Raw genomic sequence first — 25,890 nt, 5'->3', positions numbered from 1 at the left:
TATTTTAAAATATGTTTGCTTATGCAGCTTCATAATTCTTCACAATATTTCAGTTACTATATTGATGTACATAAATTAGTCACGTGTGGAAAGCATTATGTCGAGAAAATGACAAAATCTATTAAAAATGAATTCTGGAAACACACTTAAAATGCATTTTCATTGTTTTTTGAGCATCAGAAATTTGATAAAGAAGACTTTTGTTACTTACGTTTATTTTACAATCACAATATTACTATTGGCAATAAAAGTATTTTTTGGAAATCTTGTTATGATAAGGGAATTTGTTGTATTTATGATATTTTACAAGACAATGGCCAGTTTTATACACCAGAAGAATTAGGCAAGATCTACAATATAAATATCAATCATCTTTTATATTTAGGAATTAAAAAAGCAGTTTCAACCTTTTTTCAAAATGTCTGCTTCAACCCTTTAACTTTTAAGAGAGAAAACTTCCCAACAATTCCAATACACATTAAAGGGATAATTAAAGACCAAAAAGGCTCAAAATATATGTATGATTCGCTTAATGTCAATTCCAGCAAGCCCGTTTGTCAGGTCAAATGGTCACAAAAACTATGCCTCTCAAATGATGATGAATACTGGAAGAATATATATAATTTACCATTCAAATTGACAAAAGATACTTATATACAACTTATCCATAGGGTTTTGGGTACAAAATAATCTTTTGTTCAAAATGAAATATATTAACAGTCCTTTATGTAGCCTTTGTAATCTTCATGATGAAACTATAGAACATTTATTACATGTTTTGCAGTAGATTACTGAATTATAACTGTTAATTATATTCCGATAATTTCACAGTAATGATTACCAAATATAATTTCACAGTAGCCGAACTATATTTGGCGTAAAAATAAAATATTTATCATTAATGAATGTTTTTTTCAGCGGAAATGATGTCAATCATAATAAAAAATGTACGTGATAACTGTAGTTCGTAAATATTTACGAACGTTGTGCTGAAAAAAATCTAAAATCTAAAAAATAATCAATGGAATTATATTTTGCTTCAACATTGTGACGTCATTATTTGATGACGTCATGAAGATAAGAGCATGACGTTACGCGGCAAAAATCAGTAAAAATGGTGTAAAAATCGTTAAAAAAATCATGAAATAAACAGAAAATTTGTTTGTTTTACATGTAAGATCAAATAATATTTCACTCGTGAACCCCAGCTATTATATTTTCACTCGTGGCTACGCCACTCGTGGAAAATATTGCATCTGGTGTTCACTCGGTGAAATATTTTTCGATCTTACACTGAAACAAACAAATATCCTCTATATCTTTTGGGAATGCATTCTCAGCAATAAACTTATACATGAAATTTGTATAGATAAACTAAACATGCCAAACTTGAATAAAGAAACTATGCTTTTTGGTTACACTAAAGGAAACAATACAATAAATGTTGTAAACAATTTAGTTCTTTTATATGTCAAAATGTATATTTTTAAAGGTAAAACTAATAAAACAATGCTATCTCTTGTTGGTGCTATAAAGTATATTTCATATGTTCTAAAGGTAAATGAAGAAAAAGCTATCTAATGTGGAAATCTTGACTAATTTAAAAAAGACTGGCATACTATTTTAAATTATATGTCATTAATCATCATAATATAATAGAGACCAATCCAAATTTTTTGTTCCAATCTGATAATGATTAATGTGAATCATCAAAATACTTTTTTGTATGTTAATGTTAGGAGCGACCTTTGTCTTTTTCAGTTTTCATACCGAGCTTTGTTTGAGCATACATGGAAGAATAAATTCATGTTTGTAGTATTTTTGAACGTGCCCTGGCCGCAAAGTATCTGTCTTTGATGTTTTTGTTGTGTTATATTGTTGTTCTCTTTTGTAAATAATCATCCTTTTTCGTATGTCTATTTATTCTATCCTCAAGCCTCCTAGCTAACCCCATTAGTATCATTCGTTTGTGTATTACTCATAAATATAGAAGAAAAAAAATTATGTTTTTGTTTAAGGCATAATGTAGATGTAGTAATATTTTTCTATGTCTTGACCTTATAACCTCCTTTACATATTCAATTTTTCAACCGTAATTTACTTTATGTTAATACTATGTTAACTTTTTATGTTTTAACACATTTTGTAAGACTGTTAAGGGATGGACCTCCCACCCTTAAAAACTCATGCGACGGAGGCAATAAATGGGGTCACCTTCGGGGCCTGAAAAAAAAAAAATATATACATTGGATGATATTTTTTCTCTTGTTTTTTTCCAGGGTTCACCTTCAGGTGTTACAACAATGCAGGCAACCTTGGATGACAAGACGAGACAGGAAATTAAAGCCTGTATGGATCTCCTTGATAAAAAAACAGATGTAAGTCATATCATAAAATTATGTAAATAATGGTTGTAGAAATACATGTTTCTGTTTTACCTATTGATATAAGATTTGTCCAGCTTTGAAATTGGAGCTGTCTATTCAAAGTTTATGAGAGATTTCAATATCAAAATACAAAAATTTAGCTATTGACAGTATAGAGCCTGGTCAGACTGCACTGATAGATGGTCTATGGACAAGTTAAATTTAAAACATGCATGTCCAGGTATCAAGTTTGGCCCTAGTCAAGTTATGAAATTTCATACAACTGTTTCTGATCTTCACATGGATTTAGAATATTTTTTACATGAAAAAAAAAGAAAAAAAAAACAGAAAAAAAAACAACAAACTATGCAGCATGTATACAAACGGTTAAAGGTTCTACTAAAGTACCCTGAAATAATGCACAGACGTTCTTTTTAAATAGATATAATCAGTAACTCGGCAAATGTGGGTTTTTCTGTGCTAATCCCCCGGTACAAACAATTTTTTACAGTTATAGCTTCACAGTTCCCTACCAGTCACAAAAGATAAGTCTACCTGTTGCACTTTCTTTCTAGGCTGTAACTGTAAAAATTTGTTTGTACCCCAGGTTTAGCTGGGAAAACCCAAAATATTCTTTATTCTGGAGTAAGTCTATTTACCTTAACCAATCAAAAGATGAAAATTTATGGGACCAATCAAAAGATGTTTGTTTATGGGAAAATAATAGCGGTGAATGTTTATGGGAAAATAATAGTGGTGAATGTTTATGGGAAAATAATAGTGGTGAATGTTTATGGGAAAATAATAGCGGTGAATGTTTATGGGAAAATAATAGCGGTGAATGTTTATGGGAAAATAATAGCGGTGAATGTTTATGGGAAAATAATAGTGGTGAATGTTTATGGGAAAATAATAGTGGTGAATGTTTATGGGAAAATAATAGCGGTGAATGTTTATGGGAAAATAATGGTGGTGAATGTTTATGGGAAAATAATGGTGGTGAATGTTTAATGGGAAAATAATAGTGGTGAATGTTTATGGGAAAATAATAGTGGTGACCCAGGTGCAACAATATATTGATACTCTTTGTACTGTTATATCAAAGTACTCTTGTACTGTTATATTTTATTTTGATATTTGAGCTCAATATATAATCACACATAATGACTATTTCGAGCTGTGCAACCTTGTTTATGTACAAACTCATTTTTTATATAAAAACTGAAATGTGTTAAAGAGTAACCTTTCAAACTTGTTAAAAGAAAAGTGTTTTTAGAGCTTTGATATTTTGAAAATAAACAGAATCTTTATTTCTATAAAGTTTCTCATAAAAATCAATGTATTGCAAAATGTGTTGACTGTATCACAATATTTTAACTATCCCGATATGTATTTGACTGTATCCTAATTCAGGTTTGACTGTATCACAATATATCTAAATTCAGGTTTGACTGTATCACAATATATCTAAATTCAGGTTTGACTGTATCACAATATATCTGAATTCAGGTTTGACTGTATCACAATATATCTAAATTCAGGTTTGACTGTATCACAATATATCTGAATTCAGGTTTGACTGTATCACAATATATCTAAATTCAGGTTTGACTGTATCACAATATATCTAAATTCAGGTTTGACTGTATCACAATATATCTAAATTCAGGTTTGACTGTATCACAATATATCCAAATACAGGTTTAACTATCCCGATATGTATTTGACTGTATCCTAATACAGTTTTGACTGTATTGCAATATATTCCAATATAAGTTCGACTGCACACATACTGTATAAGTGGATATTTTCACGTGTCTAAAGAGTTGGTGAATTAAATTTCCAGACATTTCACATGAGGATATATTAGCGAATCACGTAAGGGTTACGCATTTAATGACAAGTTGCTTGGTATTTAGGCTAGAGAAAATTTTAGCATTTTCATCAATTTGCTAAATTTGCCAATATTTCCGTGTCGCTAACTTAATCACTTATACAGCAGTAAAGTGTGTTGTCAGTGTGAAGGATAATAACAAAATGTGTGTTGTCAGTGTGAAGGATAATAACAATGTGTGTTGTCAGTGTGAAGGATAATAACAATGTGTGTTGTCAGTGTGAAGGATAATAACAATGTGTGTTGTCAGTGTGAAGGAATAAGAACAATGTGTGTTGTCAGTTTGAAGGATAATAACAATGTGTGTTGTCAGGGTGAAGGATAATAACAAAATGTGTGTTGTCAGTGTTCTGAAGGATAATAACAATTGCTGTGTTTCAGGGTGAAGGACAATAACAATGTGTCGTTGTCAGTGTGAAAGGGATAATAACAATGTGTGTTTTCAGGTGAAGGATAATAACAATGTGTGTTTTGTCAGTGTGAAGGATAATAACAATGTGTGTTGTTATTTAGGAGACTGATCAAGATTTACGTCATATGCAGCTAAAACAGGAGAAATTTGTGATAGACTACCAAAACCAAGATAAAATTTCAGGTTTGTATATTGTTACATATCGTATAATAAAACATGGAGGAGAATATTATTCCCCCCCCCCCCCCCCCCACACACACACACACACAATCCACCCAATATTTCAAAAAACAATCACCTTGAACTTTCATATTTTTGTGAACTTTTTATCAAGGGAAAATTTCAACCTCTCAATTATTTTATTCTAATATCAAATCGTTGAATTATTTGTCATTGTCAAAGCCATGTGGATGTTTATTGCATAAAATAATTAGTGGAGGTTGAGAAAACTTACTGTGCCAGTCAAAGTGTAACCCCGATCCTTAGGAAATTAGTTTGAACATGGGCAAATTTTCAAGTATGTAGAAAGGCTGATGCCTCTTCCCCAGTAGGTTGGAGCATTGGAAGTGGCTGACACATTTTAAGGACTTTATCATCGAATGAAAAATAATTAGACCTATTGTTAATAGTTCACGACAATGTAAAGGTTATTTATACAAAGAGCATGATTACTTTTCTGATAAGACTTGACTATATATGAGCCGCGTCATGACAAAACCAACATAGTGCGCTTGCGACCAGCATGGATCAAGACCAGCCTGTTCGCTGTCAGTTTCTCTACTTGTAAAAGAGTTGGTAAGCGAACAGCATGGATCCTGATCAGACTGCGCGGATGTGCAGGCTGGTCTTGATCCATGCTGGTCTCAAACGCACTATGTTGGTTTTGTCGTGACGCGGCTCATATATCAATCCTTATAACAAGTTTCTAATATTTTATATTACATTATTTACAGCAAACCTTGCACACATTCAGCAACAGCCACAGAGTGCAAATCGTACAGAACTAGAGACAAAGTTTAAACAAGAAAAAGAAGAAATGGACAGGCAGCTACTGTCTGCTGCTCAACAAATTCTACAACAAAGACTGGTGCGTCTGTTGTTATGTTGTTTTTTTATTTTCATTTTTAGCTCGACTATTCGATAAGAATAAGTAGAGCTATTGTAGTCACCCGAGCGTCGGTGTCTGCGTCGGCGTCTGCGTAACCACTTATGATAAAGTTTTTGTAATAGTTCAAATATTTTCAAAGTCCATTGACATATGGCTTTGAAACTTTGCACACTTGTTCACCATCATGACCCCAACCTTTAGACAGGAAGAGGTAACTCTATCAAGCATTTTGACAGAATTATGCCCCTTTTTGTGTCGCCTTGAAAAAAGGTGACATATAGGGGTTACTTTTTGTCGGCGGCGGTGTCGGCGGCGGTCTGTGTCGTTGTCGGCGTCCCCTAAAGCTTGTCCGGAGCATAACTTAGTCACTATAAGTCTGATTGACTTCAAACTTAGTATGCATGCTTCTTTCAATAACGCGAAGTGCAGTGCACAAGGACCGGTACCCTGCAGTTCTTATTTTTTGAGTTATTGCCCTTTGTTAATTTTCATACTTTAATTTTGTCCGGGCCATTTCTCTTCAACTAAAAAAGCTATGGACTTGAAACTTCATCGGATGATAGATCTCATTATTAAGAAGTGCAGTGCACAAGAATCGGTACTCTGCACTTCCTAATTTTTGAGTTATTGCCCTTTGTTAATTTTCATACTTTATTTTTGTCCGGGCCATTTCTCCTAATGTATAAAAGCCATGGACTTGAAAACTTCAAAGGATGATAGGTCTCATTAAGAAGAAGTGCAGTGCACAAGAACTGGTACTCTGCATTTCTTATTTTTTGAGTTATTGCCTTTGTTTATTTACATACTTAATTTTGTCCGGGCCATTTCTACTTAAGTATAAAAGCTATGGACTTGAAACTTCATAGGATGATAGATCTCATTATTAAGAAGTGCAGTGCACAAAAGAATCGGTACTCTGCATTTTCTTAATTTTTGAGTTATGGCCCTTTGTTAATTTTCATACTTAATTTTTGTCCAGGCCATTTATCCGAAAGTATAAAAGTTATGGACTTGAAACTTGATAGGATGATAGATCTCATTAAAAAAAAGTGCAGTGCATAAGAATGATACTCTGCATTTCTTATTTTTGAGTTATTGCCCTTTGTTGATTTTCTTACTTTATTTTTTGTCCTGGTCATTTCTCCTCAAGTATGAAAGCTATGGACTTGAAACATCATAGAATGATAGATCTTATTTGATAAGAAGTGCAGTGTACAGAAACTGCTGCTCTGCACTTATTATTTTTTTAGTTATTGCCCTTTGTTAATTTTTTATATTTCATTTTTGTCCTGGCCATTTCCCCTAAACTACATTGTTCACAAGGCGACACATCCGACTCGCGGAGTTCTAGTTCGACTTAGAATTTACGTTCAAGTTTTTGTAATAGTTCAAATATTTTCAAAGTCCATTGACATATGGCTTTGAAACTTTGCACACTTGTTCACCATCATGGCCCCAACCTGTAAACAAGAGGAGGTAACTGTATCAAGCATTTTTTTTTACTATCAAGCACTAAGAATAGTTTAGCGTTGCTGTCCTACCGACAGCTCTTGTTTAGCTTGACAATATCCTCAATTTCTGTCATTCCTTAGACATTATGTAAAGGAACGATTATTGAAATATGCTCTCTAGGCTGAGTTAAAGTTGCTGTATTAAAATCACTTTTCCTAAATTGCTGTGAGATTGAATCCAGCCAGTGACTTAAAATTTCATATGTACAGATTCAAAAATTACTTGTTAAAGAAATAAAACTCTGAGAATAAAGCATGTATTGTGTATTAGGCATTAAGACAAACATAGAAATAATAAGTTGAAAAAATCTGTGAAACACATCTAACACAATAATTGAATTATGTATAACATTGTATATCTTTCAGTCATTAGCAAGCAAACATAACGACACATTGGGAATGCTGGATAAGTTAACAAAGCGTGTTGTTGATGATGAATTGATTGCCTGGAGACAGAAACAAAAGTTGGCACTGAATGGAGCACCATTTGATACTTCAATGATTGATGTGCTTCAGAAATGGTAAATAACAATAGTCTTTTTATTACAGAAATAATTTAACACCAACAGTGATTTTATAGCTAAATAAAATCACTGTTTGGCGTTCGGATCAGCGAAATAATATCACAAGGGCGTAGCCTGAGTGATAATGATGCTCATGTGAACGACAAACAGTGATTTAATTTAGCTGTGAAATCACTGCTTTTGATATATATTTCAAATTCTAACACAGCATCAACAAAAAAAATGCTGCGATAATTGATATCAAGCTAAATTGTACCTGATTTGTTTTTGTACTTATAAATGTCAGTGTGTCAACATTGATTTTATAGCATATTACACACACTATCAATAGGGACAAATGCGAGTCATGTTAGAATTAAGATATAGTTGCAGGTGTAAGTAGAAGGAAAAGTAGTGGGAACATATAAATGGTCAGCAGCCCTCAGAAGATAAATAGTATTAGCACACTTTCTTATTGAGAGCTGCTGCCCCTGAATCCCTGCCTCTTTACATGTTTGTTTTCCAAAACTGCAACAGAATTCAGAGTAACACTTACAAACAGAATAAATTGCATGCACAATCATTTAGTTCTAGGGGTCAGCTAAACTAGATTCTATCCAAGTTGTGTTATAGTTGAGAAAACAAGAAAATAAAAAAGAAAAAACAAGGTGAATAATCCCATTCATGCTTGTATTGCCTTTAAATATTGCAGTTTGTATTTCTCAAAAGTAAAGATGTGAAAATGAAAAATTCAAAATGATGATTTTATATCTGTCACCCTAATTAAAAAACATTGTTGTCTTAAGTTTTTGGCAGTGATTCGCTGCAACGATATTACTGAACACCAAGTTACATAAAATAAATACATGAATATATTCTAAAAGAGCAATCAACATGAATGTACTATAAAATAGCAGTTTGATTCAGATGGTAGGCAATTGTAAAATGGTACAATGAATATGACATGACGGACCATAAAACCTGATCATTGGTATAGGAAATGGAAAGAAATATTTTAAGTTGCTTTGCAGACTTGTTTTTTTAGCTCCATTATTCAAAGAATAGAAAGAGATATTGTGCTCACAACAGTGTAATCATTGCTGTCATACTAAGAATTAGTTCTTGCATCCAAGTTTGTATCTCAAAAATTAATTCAGAGAATGGGTTAAAACTTCACTCTGTGATTAACTGACATGATGGGCACAGGTCCCATAACTCTGAGGTACTTTTTTACAGAGTTATGCCCTTTACTGACTGGGAAGCACTGAGAATAGTGAAGGGTGCCGTCTTTTGTTAATTTTGATTATGGAAATGTCTATTAACAGTGCTAGTGAATTTAATGTAAAAATATTATAATTGAATAACACGCAATATAGAGTTGGTCAAATTTCTTAGTCCGGCTTTATATTGGTGGCGAAGGCATGTTTAATGTTAAATTTGCACAATATAAGTTATAGCTAAGAAAGTAGTGGCGAATCAAATTTTCTCTGTCTATCACTATAATACAGGTGTGAAGTGTTAGCAGACCTTATTTGGCGAAACAGAATGCAGATAATTAAAGTAGATTTATTACGACAGCAATTACCAATAGACATTCCTCAAGGTCAAACCGACCTTCAACCAGATCTTAACCGTATCGTAACCGGTCTACTCTCCAGCCTTGTTACCAGGTATGTGTTGTTTCTGTTGAGCTTTAATATCATACTAATCATTTGATATCAATTTTAGACTAAATTGTTAAATTTCACTGGATATTTCCTTCTTGATACGTCTCATCTACAGAAACAACAACAAGACAAAACTGTTATGCAGATTGTATTTGAAGCTTATGTAGATTATAGTGTGTTTGAATACTGACAGGGGGCGTCCATTGCCGAGTGGTTAAGGTCATTGACTTCAAACCACTTACCCCTCACTACTGGGGTTCGAATCCTGACAGGGACTTTGGATTCTTTCATGTGTGGAAGCTATCCAACTAGCTTATGGAACTTCAGTGGTTCTACTCAGCTGCTTGCTCGAGCCTGAAATAATGCACAGAAAGGTACCAGAGGTCTTCTTCCACCAGTAAAGCTAGAACGTCACCATATGACCTATACTATGTTGGTGTGATGTTAAACCCATTAAAAACATAATATAAAACAACAACAATACTTACAGAGTATCAATAACATTATTTTAATAGGTGAAGACGATAGCTGACTTTTATAGGTGAAAGTAAGAGAGATGTTGAAGAATTCAATTTTTTAGATAATTCAGAATGATTAGGTCTGTTTATTTTCATTTATTGTTGTATGGAATTCATATTTTTGCCTCTGTGATATAAAGTTCATGTTTACTGGAAGATTTCTGGACTTTGCAGAAATAAATTACTAGGGGAGTTTAGAACCTGTAACTTAAAGATATTCTGAAAAGTCACATTTTGACCAAAAAGATAGGTTGATTCGATTTAAATATGCTTTTATTTATTTGCATGAAATAAAGGAATGGTGTACTATTTTCTGCTTCAGTACATTCATAGTAGAACAGCAGCCTCCTCAAGTTTTGAAGAAAGACTCAAGGTTTACAGCAACTGTACGACTGTTGGTAGGTGGGAAACTCAATCTTCAACTCACTCCACCGAGAGTTACAGCTACAATTATCAGGTTTGTCTACATAGTCACGTATTGTTAGAAATATTTTGACCCTCATGGTCAATTTTATGAATTTGCTTAAATTGCCATAGTTTTGTTATGAATGGACAAATATGTCTCTCAGTGTGAAACAAAAACAAAAAGAAAAAACAAATGACAACATAAATATTTTTGATCTGTAAATGACCTTTACTGTCAAGGTCTAATATGAAATTTGAGTTAAATTATGGTCAAAAAAGGATTATTTTTTTTTAGCTCACCTGTCACAAAGTGACAGGGTGAGCTTTTGAAATCGCTTTTCGTCCGGCGTCCGTCCGTCGTCCGTCCGTAAACTTTTGCTTTAAATGACATCTCCTCATAAACCACTGAGCCAATTTCATCCAAACTTCACAGGAATGTTCCTTTGGTGGTCACCTTTAAAAATTGTTCAAAGAATTTAATTCCATGCAGAACTCTGGTTGCCATGGCAACCGAAAGAAAAATCTTTAAATATCTTCTTTTAAACAACCCTAAGAGCTAGAGCTTAGATATTTGGCATGAAACATCTTCTAATGAGTGTCTACCAAGTTTGTTCAAATTAAAGCCCTGGGGTCAAATTGGCCCCGCCCCAGGGGGTCATTGATTTTCCCTATATGCATATAGTAAAAAACTTAAAAAATCTTCTTTTAAAGAACTGTAAGAGCTAGAGCTTAGATATTTGGCATGAAACATCTTCTAGTGAATGTCTACCAAGTTTGTTCAAATAAAAGCCCTGGGGTCAAAATTGGCCCCGCCCCAGGGGGTCATTGATTTTCCCTATATGCATATAGTAAAAACTTAAAAAATCTTCTTTTAAAGAACCCAAAGAGCTAGAGCTAAGATATTTAGCATGAAACATCTTCTAATGAGTGTCTACCAAGTTTGTTCAAATAAAAGCCCTGGGGTCAAAATTGGCCCCCGCCCCGGGGGGTCATTGATTTTCCCTATATGCATATAGTAAAAACTTAAAAAATCTTCTTTTAAAGAACTGTAAGAGCTAGAGCTTAGATATTTGGCATGAAACATCTTCTAGTGAATGTCTACCAAGTTTGTTAAAAAAAAAGCCCTTGGGTCAAAATTGGCCCCGCCCAGGGGGTCATTGATTTTCCCTATATGCATATAGTAAAAACTTAAAAAATCTTCTTTTAAAGAACCCAAAGAGCTAGAGCTAAGATATTTGGCATGAAACATCTTCTAGTGAGTGTCTACCAAAGTTGTTCAAATAAAAGCCCTGGGGTCAAAATTGGCCCCGCCCTGGGGGGTCATTGATTTTTCCTATATGCATATAGTAAAAATTTTTAAAAAATCTTCTTTTAAAGAACCGTAAGAGCTAGAGCTTAGATATTTGGCATGAAACATCTTCTAGTGAATGTCTACCAAAGTTTGTTCAAATAAAAGCCCTGGGGTCAAAATTGGCCCCGCCCCAGGGGTCATTGATTTTTCCCTATATGCATATAGTAAAAACTTAAAAAATCTTCTTTTAAAGAACCCAAAGAGCTAGAGCTAAGATATTTAGCATGAAACATGTTCTAATGGGTGTCTACCAAGTATGTTTAAATTAAAGCCCTGGGGTCAAAACTGGCCCTGCCCCAGGTGTCATTGATTTTCCTTATATGTGTTTTAGCAAAAACTTAAAAAGCTTCTTTGAAAAAAACCAAATAGCTAGAGTTTAGATATTAAGCATGAAACATCTTTAAGTAAATATCTACAAAGTTTGTTCAAATAAAAGCCCGGGGGTCAAAACTGGCCCTGCCCCAGGGGTGTCATTGTTTTTAACTATATGTGTGTAGTAAAGACCTTAAAAAATCTTCTTTTAAAAAACCCAAAGAGCTAGAGCTAAGATATTTAGCATGAAACATGTTCTAATGGGTGTCTACCAAGTATGTTTAAATTAAAGCCCTGGGGTCAAAACTGGCCCCGCCCCAGGTGTCATTGATTTTCCTTATATGTGTTTAGCAAAAACTTAAAAAACTTCTTTGAAAAAAACCAAATAGCTAGAGTTTAGATATTAAGCATGAAACATCTTTAAGTAAATATCTACAAAGTTTGTTCAAATAAAAGCCCGGGGGTCAAACTTGGCCCTGCCCCAGGGGTGTCATTGTTTTTAACTATATGTGTATAGTAAAGACCTTAAAAAATCTTCTTTTAAAAAACCCAATGAGCTAGAACTTACATGTTTAGCATGAAACATCTTCTTATGGGTGTCTACCAAGTCTGTTTCAAATAAACAAATAAAAGCCCTTGGGTAAAAATTGGCCCCGGGGGGGGGGGGGGGGGCTATATACAGTTGAGCGACCTCAGGGCCATCATGGCCCGCTTGTTAAATTTATTGTCATGTTTTTCTGATGTGCTTACTTTTGGAAATAAGAAGATGAGTGTGGCCCAAGTCTGATGGGGGGTCTTTTGTTGAGGAGTTTGTTTGTTAATAATATTTGAAATTTTAAGTTGATATACTTATACATAATCAATGTAGAGGCTTGGAAGTAAAAATAAAAGTTTGCCATTAAGGACTATCATTATGACAATTTTTGCTTTAAAAGTATTCAACTTTCAACATCAAAAACCAATGCAAAAACAGTTATAGTTTGTAAGACCTTCCTTTCCTTACAGAATATTCTTTATAAACAATTTCTCGAAAGATGTGGTGTGGGATGGGGTGTTGGATAGGGAAATCAACTTGCTATATGTTAGGAGTAACTGTAAATGCTTTAAAATTGTAAACTAATATATCAATATTTTTGTTGAGCAGTGAGCAGCAAGCAAGAACATTCTTACAGAATGAGGACAGGAGGCAGCATCAGAAATGTGGAGATATTTTAAATAATGAAGGTCCCATGGACTATCATCAGCATTCAGGACAACTGAGTATCACATTTAGAAATATGGTAAATTTATGCTGCTAGTCTGAACTGAACTATTTGCTAATAAAATATTATAAAGATATACTATGCTGATCTTTAAGTGAAATAATTTTATGGCAGAAATTTATTTTCTATCTACTATATAGTCATATTGTACCCTCCTATAGTTGTAAAGTTTAAAACAAAACATAACATATCTACTTTGTGTAAAATCAAAACATATTGATTTTATTTTTACATAGAGACAGTGTTGCAATTTTCAATATTTTCAAATATAATATATCTTTAATATTGTACCATTCGAGTACTCAATTGAACTTTTTTAATTATAGAAAAGTAAACCTTTTTAAACTTACTGCATTTGATGCGGTGAAAAAATGGCCATTTGTACTGGTTCGGGAAATGCCAGCAATGCCCAGTAGTACATTTTTTGACTGCAGGACAAATGCATTGGCTTCACTTCAGGTCTTTATCTTTATTCAAGGCCCAGGGAAGGGCCTGTGCTTTATAGGCTAGCAATACACCCTGACTGTATGGTTAAGGCCAAGGACCTCAAATTGCCTAACTCCTCTCCACTGTGAAATACAATCTTGACTTTATTTTAAATAAATTTTTAGGGTTGACCACAAAACTGATGTAACTTATATGAAATAAAGAAGGACATACAACAGTTTTGCATTTAACCCTCATATTGAATGCTTTCATGGTAGAGAGCAGTCCTACGAAGTTAAATTTTGATTGATAGTTCTTCCAAGGTACCTCTAGTGCCTGAGGAAATAAACATAGAATACCAAGGGCTTCATATGAAATTAAAAGCAGGAATGTCTATGATCACCTTCACAGAAAGAATGTAACTTTCAACACCAACAAAAAACACTTTAACCAGATATTAGTCTATTATGGTTTCTACTTCTATTGACATTGCCAAACCAAATTTTTATGCCACCGCAGCATCTGCGATGCGGTGGCATATAGCGATTCACCTGTGTGTTTGTTTGTGTGTGTGTGTGTGTGTGTGTGTTATATAGATTATATAGTGAACTTAAAAAATCTACTTGTGAAAAACCACTAGTCCAATTTCAACCAAACTTAGCAGGATTGTTCCTTGGGTGAAGGCCTTCCAAAGTTGTTCAAAGAATTCATTCCATGCAGAATTCTGGTTGCCATGGCAACAAAAAGGAATTATAAGAATAAATTTAAAAAATCTTCTTATAAAGACCCAAAAGGCCTAGAGCTTAGATATTTTGCATAAGGCATTGTCTGGTAGACCTCTACCAAGATTGTTCAAATTATATCCCTGGGGTCCAAATCGGCCCGCCCCGGGGGTCATTGATTTTCACTACATGTACATATAATAAAAACTTAAAATACCTTTTTGTCAAAATTAGCCCTGCCCCGGGGGTCATAGGTTTTCCTCATATGTATATAGTAAAAACTTAAAAAATCATCTTCTCTAAATTGACATAGGCTAGAGGTTAGATATTTTGCGTGAAACATTGTGTAGTAAACCTCTAGCAAGATTGAACAAATTATATCCCTAGGGTCAAAATTGGCCCCACTCCCGGGGTTCATTGATTTTCACTATGTACATATAGTAAAAAATTAAAAAAATCTTATTGTCTGAAGGTACAAGGCTTAGAGCTTTGATATTTGGTATATGATATCATCTATAGGTACTCTACCAAAGTTGTTCAAATTTTGCCTCTAGTGTCAAAACTAGCCCTGCCCCGGGGTCATAGGTTTTCCTTACATGTATATAGTAAAAACTTTAAAATATCACCTTCTCGAATTGACAAAGGCTAGAGGTGAGGCATTTTGCAGTAAACATTGTGTAGTGAACCTTTAGCAAGATTATTCAAAGTAAAGCCCTTGGGTCAAAACAAAAAAAATGTGTTCCTACATTACTATTTTAGTGTTGTATTTATGCGGTGGCATAGCATTTTTTACAAATGCAATCTTGTTTCTTTTTAAGTTTTCAGTGTCCTAGAATTTAATTTTTTTTTCAATTTTAATTTGTTTTTTAAATATTTATGAAACATTTTTTCCAAATGAATGTTTCCAATACTTTGACTTGATTACTCTGACTTGAAGACCCAGACAATTTAAAGAATTAGATATATGATAATATTTGTTATTATTAATTTCAGTCATTGAAGAATATCAAGCGTGCAGATAGAAGAGGGGCGGAGGTACATGCAAGTATCAGTTTCATGGATTATTCTTTTATCTTAACATGTCTTAATGTAATAAATAATAATTTTCCGACAATGTCCCCCGTAGGAATAAAAAGAAGAAAAGAAAAGAATTGAAATTTATTGTTCAAAACATAGTGCTTACAATTAACACAGCACTTGTTTAATGGCTTTAGAAATGCCTTGTTATGGACTTTATTTCATTGTTAAATACATTACACTGGTGTAACTGAGGGAGAAAACATGCTTTGTTTTATCCCTTAACATTCTGAAATTAGATTTAAGTTTAACTACTAGTATAGAGCCAGGCCAACCTCCACATCCTTGCATTGTGACAGGGCTCTTTTGCCCCAGTAGGTTCAAATTCCCCCTAGGGACTTAGAATTCTTTCATGTGAGGAAGCTTTACAGCTAGCTTATGGAACATCTGTGGTGGTTCTACTCAGGTGCCCACTTTTGCCTGAAATATTGCATCATTTTGCATTGAGAGCGCTGAGGTCTTCCTGTACCAGTAAAACTGGAATGTCGCCAAATGACCTATATGTTAAATCCAACCAAAACAGTAAGATGACTGACTTTCATATACCACTAGTATACAACCAGTATTCAGCCACACACCATGCATGCCAATGCTGTCTGACCAGACTGTATATTATTGATATAACAATTTTTATATTTATAATAATGTTACCCTGTTTAATAATTTTGACAGTTTGACAGAACCTGGACAAACCCAAACAACATATCCAGCAATTATATAAATATTTTACTAGACTCAAGATTGCTAAACTTTTGATTTGATAATTATTTTTCTTATTTTCAATTGATAATTATGTTTCTTATTTTCAATTATTATGTTTCTTATTTTCTAATGATAATTATGTTTCTTATTTTTAATTTAAACAGACAGTAGCAGAGGAGAAATTTTGTATCTATTTCTCATCGGACTTTAATGTTGGTGGTAACGAGTTAAAGTTTCAGGTCTGGGTGAGTTTTGTTATGTGCTTCTAGCTTTATCTCATGATTTCTTGCATATATGTTACCATCTGGTATAGCTTTGAAGCGGTGACTGGTTGAGTATTTTCTTTTTGCACATGTCCAATTATTGATTAAGTGATTTGTCTAAAATGAATTGATAACAAACATGAAAGATTAGAAAAACAAAACTAATGAGCATTTGTTAGGTAGTGTAAACACAACATAAGGTAAATATTTAGGAACAAAGGTTTCAGAACATAGATTGATTGAAATTATCCCCTCAATATTTAATTCAATTATGTTAGCAAAGTCCATAATATTTTAAAATAGAATGTTTTAAGACAAAATATTCTTAAAGCCGTAAATCCTGTACTTTATCCTGTTTTGCTGATTGTTCGTAAAGCTTTTAGTCATATACTTTATCCCTTTGTGTTGAGTGTCATTGAAGCCATAAATCTTAGACATTATTCCTTTGTAAACTGATCAATCCCATGCCTTATTCCTTTGTAAAGCCATAAGTCCCATACGTTATTCCTTTGTAAAGCCATAAGTCCCATGCCTTATTCCTTTGTAAAGCCATAAGTCCCATGCCTTATTCCTTTGTAAAGCCATAAGTCCCATGCCTTATTCCTTTGAAAAACCATAAATCCCATGCCTTATTCCTTTGTAAAGCCATAAATCCCATACCTTATTCCTTTATTAAGCCATAAACACTATTCCTTATTCCTTTGTAAAGCCATTAATCCCATACCTTATTCCTTTGTAAAGCCATAAGTCCCATGCCTTATTCCTTTGTAAAGCCATAAATCCCATACCTTATTCCTTTGTAAAGCCATAAACCCATACCTTATTCCTTTATCCAAAAACATGCCTTATTCCTTTGTTAAGCCATAAATCCCATACCTTATTCCTTTGTTAAGCCATAAATCCCATACCTTATTCCTTTGTAAAGCCATAAATCCCATACCTTATTCCTTTATTAAGCCATAAACACCATTCCTTTGTAAAGCCATAAATCCCATACCTTATTCCGTTGTAAAGCCATAAATCCTATACATTATTCTTTTGTAAAGCCATCAATCCCATTTTTAGCTCACCTGTCACAAATTGACATGGTGAGCTTTTGTGATTGCTTTTCGTCCGGCATCCGTAAACTTTTACTTTAAACGACATCTCATAAACCGCTGAGCCAATTTCATCCAAACTTCACAGGAATGTTCCTTTGGTAGTCAACTTAAAAATTGTTCATAGAATTTAATTCCAAGCAAAACTCTGGCTGCCATGGCAACCGAAAGAAAAAACTTAACATATCTTCTTATAGAAAACCGAAAGAGTTAGAGCTTAAATATTTGGCATTAAACATCATATAGTCAGTGTCTACCAAGTTTGTTCAAATAAATGCCCATGGGTCAAAATTGGCCCAGCCCCAGGGGGTTATTGATTTTCCTTATTTGTATATAGTAAAAACTTTTAAAACTAGAAATGTGTCCATAGGACACGGATGCCCCCACACGTCACTGTTCTGTCAATCTTATGACTTTAGGTCAAATATTTTTTGGACTACATGTGCCACAAGTTGAAAACTAAAAATCAACAAAGGGCCATAATTCTGTTAAATTTGGTCGCAGCAAAAATTCCTTCCTTTACTACCATCTACACATTAAGGTTGTTAATCCCTGGAAGTTTAAGCAAAATCTGCCATCCGGTTTAAGAGGAGTTGCGTTCACAAAATTTCTACATAGTATATAATGAAAAAATCAACAAAGGGCCATAATTCTGTTAAATTTGGTTGCAGCAAAAATTCCTTCCTTTACTGCCATCTACACATTAAGGTTGTTCATCCCTGGAAGTTTAAGCAAAATCTGCCATCCGGTTTAAGAGGAGTTGCATTCACAAAATTTCTACATAGTATATAAGTGAAAAAATCAACAAAGGGCCATAATTCTGTTAAATTTGGTCGCAGCGAAAATTCCTTCCTTTACTACCATCTACACATTAAGGTTGTTCATCCCTGTAAGTTTAAGCAAAATCTGCCATCCGGTTTAAGAGGAGTTGCGTTCACAAAATTTCTACATAGTATATAGTGAAAAAATCAACAAAGGGCCATAATTCTGTTAAATTTGGTTGCAGCAAAAATTCCTTCCTTTACTACCATCTACACATTAAGGTTGTTCATCCCTGTAAGTTTAAGCAAAATCTGCCATCCGGTTTAAGAGGAGTTGCGTTCACAAAATTTCTACATAGTATCTAGTGAAAAAATCAACAAAGGGCCATAATTCTGTTAATTTGGTCGCAGCGAAAATTCTTTCCTTTATTACCATTTACACATTAAGGTTGTTCATCCCTGTAATTTTAAGCAAAATCTGCCATCCGGTTTAAGAGGAGTTGCGTTCACAAGATTTCGGGACGTACGGACGGACGTTCTCACAGGACAGTAATTATGTGGCTACTCTATTGTTCTCTCTATTGTTCTTTTTAGCCACGCAAAAGAAAATAGCCACATAAAAGCATTACGGAATGAATGACATCAAAGAGAACCTATTGTCCCTCTAGCCACATAATTACTCTCCTGTGAGTGCGGACGGACTGACGGACGGACAAGTGCAACGCTATATGCACCCACATTGTGGGGGCATAAAAACCCAAATAGCTAGAGCTTAGATATTAAGCATGAAACATCTTCTAAAGGGTGTCTACCAAGTTTGTTCAAATTAAAGCCCTGGGGTAAAAAATAGGCCCCGCCTCAGGGGGTCATTGATTTTCCTTATTTGTATAAGGTAAAAAAATGTTCTTTAAAAAACTCAAAATAGCTAGAGCTAAGTTATTAAGCATGAAACATCTTCTAATGGGTGTCTACCAAGTTTGTTTAAATAAGGGCCCTTGGGTTAAAATTGGCCCCGCCCCGGGGGTCATTTTTTTCCTTATATGTGTATTATAGTAAAAACTTAAAAATATTTTTATAAAAACCCAAAGAGCTAGAGTTTAGATACTAAGCATGAAAAATCTTCTGGTCAGTGTCTACCAAGTTTGTTCAACTAAAAGCCCTGGGTGTCAAAATTGGCCCCTCCCAGGGGTGGAGGGTCATTGTTTTTCCCTATATGTATATAGTAAAAACTTAAAAAATCTTCTTATAATAACCCCAAAGAGTTAGAGCTTAGATAGTTATATAGATGGATGTCTACCAAGTTTTTTCAAATAAAAGCCCCTGGTTTGAAATTGGCCTATATACAGGTGAGCGATTTCAGGGCCATTATGGCCTTCTTGTTTATACCTGTTGGTTTAAAAGAAGAAAAATGAATTAAATTCTTTATAAAAAAGTAGATATAATCATTGCAAGCTTCTTTTAAACCTGTTTAAAGAAAAAAAAATCTTTGAAGAAATTTAAAGTTCCATAATGGCCCACTTGTTTTTTGTTATTATGGCCCAATCTGTTTTAAAATGCTTATTGATTTATCAATTTTAGTTTGGTCAATTTTTAACTGGTCATTTTTTTCATATGTGCATGTTATACTTTTCTTAACTTTGTCTACTAAGCTTTAATTGATTCACCCAAGATGACAATTTCTATGTTGCTTCATGAAATTATTGTACTCTTCATTAACAAAACTTTGGTGCTTTCTTATAAATTTATTAGCTTCACTTTGCTGAACAAAGACAAAAAAGTATTCTTAACAAAACTTCCATGCTTCCCTGTAAATTGTATATAATATGGATGAATTATTACCTTGATATTGCTGGACATTGTAAAGTTGAAAAACTTCTGTGGACTTGAATTTTTTTCCAGATGCATGCTATTACAACACACGGAATGTTTTTTTTCTTTTTTCATCTGTGAAAAATATTAGTGAACATTCTTACATGCACACTTTTCTCTCTGAAGTTTAATCTCATTATTGCTGTAATTACATCTGTACAGCTATAACTGTAGAAATTAAAATACACTTTTTCAAAACAGATTGAAACAGTATTTAAGCCACGTCACGACAAAACCAACATAGTGGGTTTGCGACCAGCATAAATCCAGACCAGCCTGCGCATCTGCGCAGTCTGATCAGGGTCCATGCTGTTCACTATCAGTTTCTCTACTTGTAATAGAGTTGGTAAGCGAACAGCATGGATCCTGATCAGACTGCGCGGATGGGCAGGCTGATCTGGATCCATGCTGGTCGCAAACACACAATGTTGGTTTTGTCGTGACGTGGCTCATTTCATAACATGGTCCTCTGAGGAGATGGAGTTTTTTATAGAAGATTGAGAAGCTATTGTAATATACATCAATATGCATGTTTAAATAGGAGGAGCTATACTTACAAAGACATACATTTTACAATTTATTCAAGCAATGCATTTTTATGCCCCAACTTAAAAACTGGGAAGCATACTGTGATAGAAGGGTTGGTTCATTCATAAGTTTGTGAACACATTATCCTTATTGCGATTAAATAAGCCATGGTTTTTAGCTCCAAGAAAAAAAAGTAGAGCTTTTGTCATGACCCTCTCATCAGTATTGGCGTTGTCGTTGGTTAACCTTATCGTTATGTCTATCTTCTTAAAAAACTATAATTGCTATTTACCTTAAACTTGGTATACTTGTTAAGTGTCATGAAAAGACACTAATTTTAAAAGGGCAGATTTTTTTGCCCTGTTCAAACCTTTTTGTTAAGGTCCATTTTATCGGAATCTTTTGAAGTTATTCACTTTAAACTTAATATGCATGTTCACTATTGAAATATAAAACAATTTCAGTTTGGCAGATAATCCAAGAGTTTAGTTTTGCAAAGCTATGCCCACTTTTTTACTTTTTAAGTTTTTTTTCTGGTAAGGTCAATTTCTCAAAGGCTGTAAAAGCTACTCAGTAAACTTGGAATACTTGTTCAATTTGAAAACTGGATTGCATTTCTAGAGGGCAGGTAACTTTATGATTTAATTTTACTCAGTTATGCTCTTTTTTTGTTTTTGAATTTCTTGGTTAACCTTTTTGTAAAGGTACATTTTTCAAAAAGTATCAAATATATCCACTTTTAACTTGCACCAATTTTCCTTAATAATAACATTACCCTTTTTTGATTCTGGAATATTTTTCTTTTTCTCAATTACCCTTGAATTATTTGTTGACTATCATGGGGCAGGTAAGTATGTAAAGCATTTTTTCACAATTTTGCCCTATTTTGCTTTTATTTAGCTATCCTGCATTGAGAAAAGTGGAGCTCACTGTCTGCAGACAGGTCTTGTTGTTACTTAGTAGGACCATTGTCCAGTAGGTGACCCCTATTGATTTTGAGGTCAAAGTCACAGTGAACTTATACATAAATAAGCCTAGGTTTGTTGTACTTTGAAGGAATATTGCCCATGACCAGTATATATAGGTATTGAGGTCAGTAGGTCAAGGTCACTGTGACATCCTTGTCTTATGTCAAGTTTTCTTTGTCATATGTTTGTGATACTTAGTTATAATATCATTATTACTATTATGATATACCGTTATATAAGTTATTGATATAACACTAAATGTGACCTTTATGAAATAGACATAATTATGTAAATATGCCTCTGTGACAGGCAAACTAATTGGGTGCATATGTGCTGTATGGGCACTCACCATTTACATTTTGATGGGCATAATATAACTTTAATTATCATGAAATCATCCTTGTACTTAATTTGCTATATTATTGGAATACTTAAACTTCTGTGTGACAAAAAGAAGAATATACCAATATGTGCTAGGAATAGATTTCTTGTTAAACTTAGAATATCAATTATTCTTTCCTGATAAGAAGGAAATAGGAAGCTGCAAAGTAATTAGCAAAATTCTATGAAAAGAAACCAGTTGGAAGAAAATTATATACTTTTTTTTCTCTCATAAGTTGATCCCTTAAACTTTGGTTATATTATCTAATTGTTTCCTTAGCAAAGAATTTGGTTCAGATTTTTTAAAACAAGTCTTTATAAAGGCACCTAAATCCTCTGAAGTGATTATTATTTTCCTATGAAGAAAGGCCAAATACATGTGATATAATACATGTAGTTTTATATTATAGATTTAGAACATATTAAATGTTTATCACATGAAGATGGCAGTGTTGAATCTTAAATAATTTACTATAAAAGGTAACAAAAAGCAAACAAAGTGGGATTTTGTCTACCAAATACAGTACAAAATAACAACTATATATTTCCAAAAAGTGTAATATGGTACAGCTGTATGACCAACCATTTATTGGGACTTAACAGATTTACCAAAAACAAAAAAATATATATAAAACCAACATAATGGGTTTGCGACCAGCATGGATCGCGTCCGTGCAGTCTGATCAGGATCCATGCTGTTCGCTTACAAACCCTATAACAAGTAGAGAAACTGATAGCGAACAGTATGGATCCTGATCAGACTGCGCAGTGGAAATAGGCGGATAAATCACACATGATTTTGGATATTTTGATTCTGAGAAATCTATGACTTATGGGTCAAACTTGAAATGAAAAATTGTAAAATACATCTCTAGAAATAGTAACATTTAAACTTTAAAAAAGATATTGATTGCTTTTAAAACAGTAAAATAAAGAGTACTTAAAGATGTTTTAAGGTGTATTCACCCATGAAAAAGTGAACAGTTTATAGTATCTCTCCTGTTCATGTCTTTTAAAGACCTTAATATGAGTGTTGATATGGTAATGAACTACTTAATAATGTCAATTTTAAACTGATTATTTGATACGGAAGTTGAGGAATTTTGCCGAGTTTTTAAAAAAAACTTATGGATTTATAGATAATCTAAAGTTTGATTAGAGTGAAATAGTTTTGCCTTTAATTTTTAAAGAAATCATTAAACTAATAGCAAAAGAATAATAATTATGATATTTTATAAGTGTGATGAAGACTGTTCAGAATCAAAACAGCACGCATCATTAAATAAACCTTAAAACTGATCCTGTTCCACTTATTATATTTAGAAAAATAATAAAAGATAGAAAAAAGTAGATTTTTGTATTTTCATTTTTGGTAGGATTTGAACTCACTGTTCAAGGATTTTTTCTTCCACAGACTCTGTCATTGCCAGTAGTGGTCACTGTACATGGTAACCAGGAATGCCAGGCTACAGCAACTTATCTCTGGGACAACCAGTTCTCGGAACCGGTGAGTTTATTCTTTATTTTATAAATTACCAAATCATTATTGGTTTTTCAGCCTTTAAAATTAGAAACCGCATTGCTTTACAAATTGTTAAAGCTCGCCGATGATTGGCTGTTTAAAAGGTCACAAAAAGTTGACCTCCTATTGGTACCCTTCAGATCCTGATGAGTAGCATTAATTAGGAGTTTATTTTAATCAGATTGCAGATGAAGGCAAAACAAAATATTTGCTGTTCACTTGTCATACTGCCTATCTGACAAAACAAAAGAAATAGCATGATTAAATATATGAGCTGCATCACGACAAAACCAACATAGTGCGTTTGCAACCAGCATGGATCCAGACCAGCTTGGCATCCGCGCAGTCTGACCAGGATCCATGCTGTTCGCTTACCAACCCTATTATAAGTAGAGAAACTGATAGGGAACAGCATGGATCCTGATCAGACTGCGCAGATTGTTCAGATCAGTTGCCTTTAGCGACAAGTGATTCTACCAATTCGACCAGTGCAGACCAAGCTCAGCCAGTACATCTTTGCCTTCATGGTCTGCACTGTTTGTTATTCAGCCTGTACATGATGTATTGAAAGTTTTACCTATAAATGAATGGCTTTGTTAAGATTGTAAAAATGTTTAAGTCCGTTTAATATACATGTTTTTAGCATGTAAAGGGCTAAATTTATTACAAAGTTTGAGTTTTGAGAATTTTGAAGGAGGTTTTGCATATTACATGAAGTGTTATACAGTCAAACCTGTGAACAAAGGTCATTGAAGGGAAAGACTGAACATAACTTTTGTAGACAAGTGGGCTTTATTTGGAGGTAGGCAAGTGGGCTTTATTTGGTGGTGATTTTGTTTGTTTTTATCAGTGAGGAAGTGTCAAAAAATGGCCTTTATTTACAGGGTAATCATTTATTTGAGGTTGTCTTGGTTTGATTATATCCACATCCTCTCTACTACTTTAGCCTTGAAATTCGACAAATGCTCATAAAAATGTTGATTCATCTGAAACTAAAGATATTCTTTATGTACATGATTTGAGCTAATAATGATGAACACTATTTGCTATATATTTCTTTCTTCCAGGGAAGAATACCCTTTCAAGTGCCGGACAAAGTTCCTTGGTCAGAGGTAGCTAAAATGCTGTCTACAAAGTTCTGCGCAATGACTGGACGAGGTCTTAGTGACATTAATCTTAAATACCTGGGCAATAAATTGTTTGGTATGAGTGGAACTGTAGACTTTAGCAGCGCTGTTGTCTCCTGGACTCAGTTTAACAAGGTAAATAAATATTAGCAGGATTTTAATAATTGAACAAAGAGGAACAAAGCCTCTCGTTTAAAGTGACATTATGCTCATATTTTCATAGTCAAGTTGAACTGAATTGACTTTTTATTTCTCAAGATTGACGGCTAAAATGGTGCCTGACCAACAGTTGATATTGGAAAATATTCAGGGTAAAATTATAAATCTGCCTAAAATATAAAAAGACTGCCCCACTCTTTTTATAAACTGAGCGTTATAGGTAAATTCTAATGGATATTTACAGAAGTTTTGCTTGGATCTGTGCGTTATTTATTGTTTATGGGAAGTAAATTATTGAATTAAAAGGTATTATGGCAAAATGACAACTTATTTTGATATTCACCTGTTCACTCACTATATACCCTTGGATGGGCATAATGTCACTTTAAATACACAGATAGATTTAGAAAAAAATAACTATTGTACCTTTTTATTAATGAACAAAAAATCATTACTTTCAAAGTTTGTTACAGCAAACTACCATAGATTAACCTATCCCTACTGAATTTGTAAAGATGCTTTTCACATAGCAATAATTACCTCCCCTGGCTGCCATTTTCATATGCTTAAGATACAATGTCATGTAAGATAAAATCTTTAATTGTTATATCATCTTCATGAAAACTGTGAAAAATCTTTTACATACTGGTGCTGTAATTATGTTTTGGTGCATTTATATAAGATAATTTGACTTTTCATGTAAATCATATTAAATCATATTTTGCCAATTATATTGTATATAGAACCCCCGAAATGGCTGCCACTTTTGGCAAGGGAGGTAAATATTGTAATAATCAGGATTTGTCTTTAATATTCAGTACTTATTCAATTTTATATTTAGAACTAGCTGTTGGTAAAAATGGCTGTTTCTAAAATTTGAGGTAAACCAAGCTTATGAAAAGAGACAGCCATTAAAATCTTACATATTCAAATAAAAGAATACAGGTCCCTAAATTTACCAACTCTGCGGCAAATATAA

At 33.5% G+C, this 25,890-nt stretch overlaps 1 protein-coding gene across 2 annotated transcripts; it reads left to right on the top strand.

The window, feature by feature from the left end:
* Positions 1-2,279: 2,279 nt before the first annotated feature.
* On the top strand, positions 2,280-24,928 carry LOC132729437 (signal transducer and activator of transcription 5A-like; the record flags this gene model as incomplete). Of its 2 annotated transcripts, none has more annotated exon segments than XM_060715203.1 (11): positions 2,280-2,378; positions 4,774-4,855; positions 5,626-5,759; positions 7,658-7,812; positions 9,303-9,464; positions 10,302-10,436; positions 13,192-13,327; positions 15,451-15,498; positions 16,401-16,475; positions 23,518-23,610; positions 24,693-24,928. In XM_060715203.1, coding segments are annotated over 11 exon segments (1,329 nt in total), but the record flags the coding sequence as incomplete, so codon positions are not given.
* Positions 24,929-25,890: the final 962 nt, after the last annotated feature.

The sequence above is a fragment of the Ruditapes philippinarum genome, unplaced genomic scaffold, assembly GCF_026571515.1.
Source record: "Ruditapes philippinarum isolate M1 unplaced genomic scaffold, ASM2657151v2 ctg11662_1_1_1_1, whole genome shotgun sequence".
In the NCBI taxonomy this organism is placed as follows: domain Eukaryota; kingdom Metazoa; phylum Mollusca; class Bivalvia; order Venerida; family Veneridae; genus Ruditapes; species Ruditapes philippinarum.
Note: the sequence above shows the minus strand (reverse complement) of the source record. Positions and strands in the feature narration are given on the sequence as shown.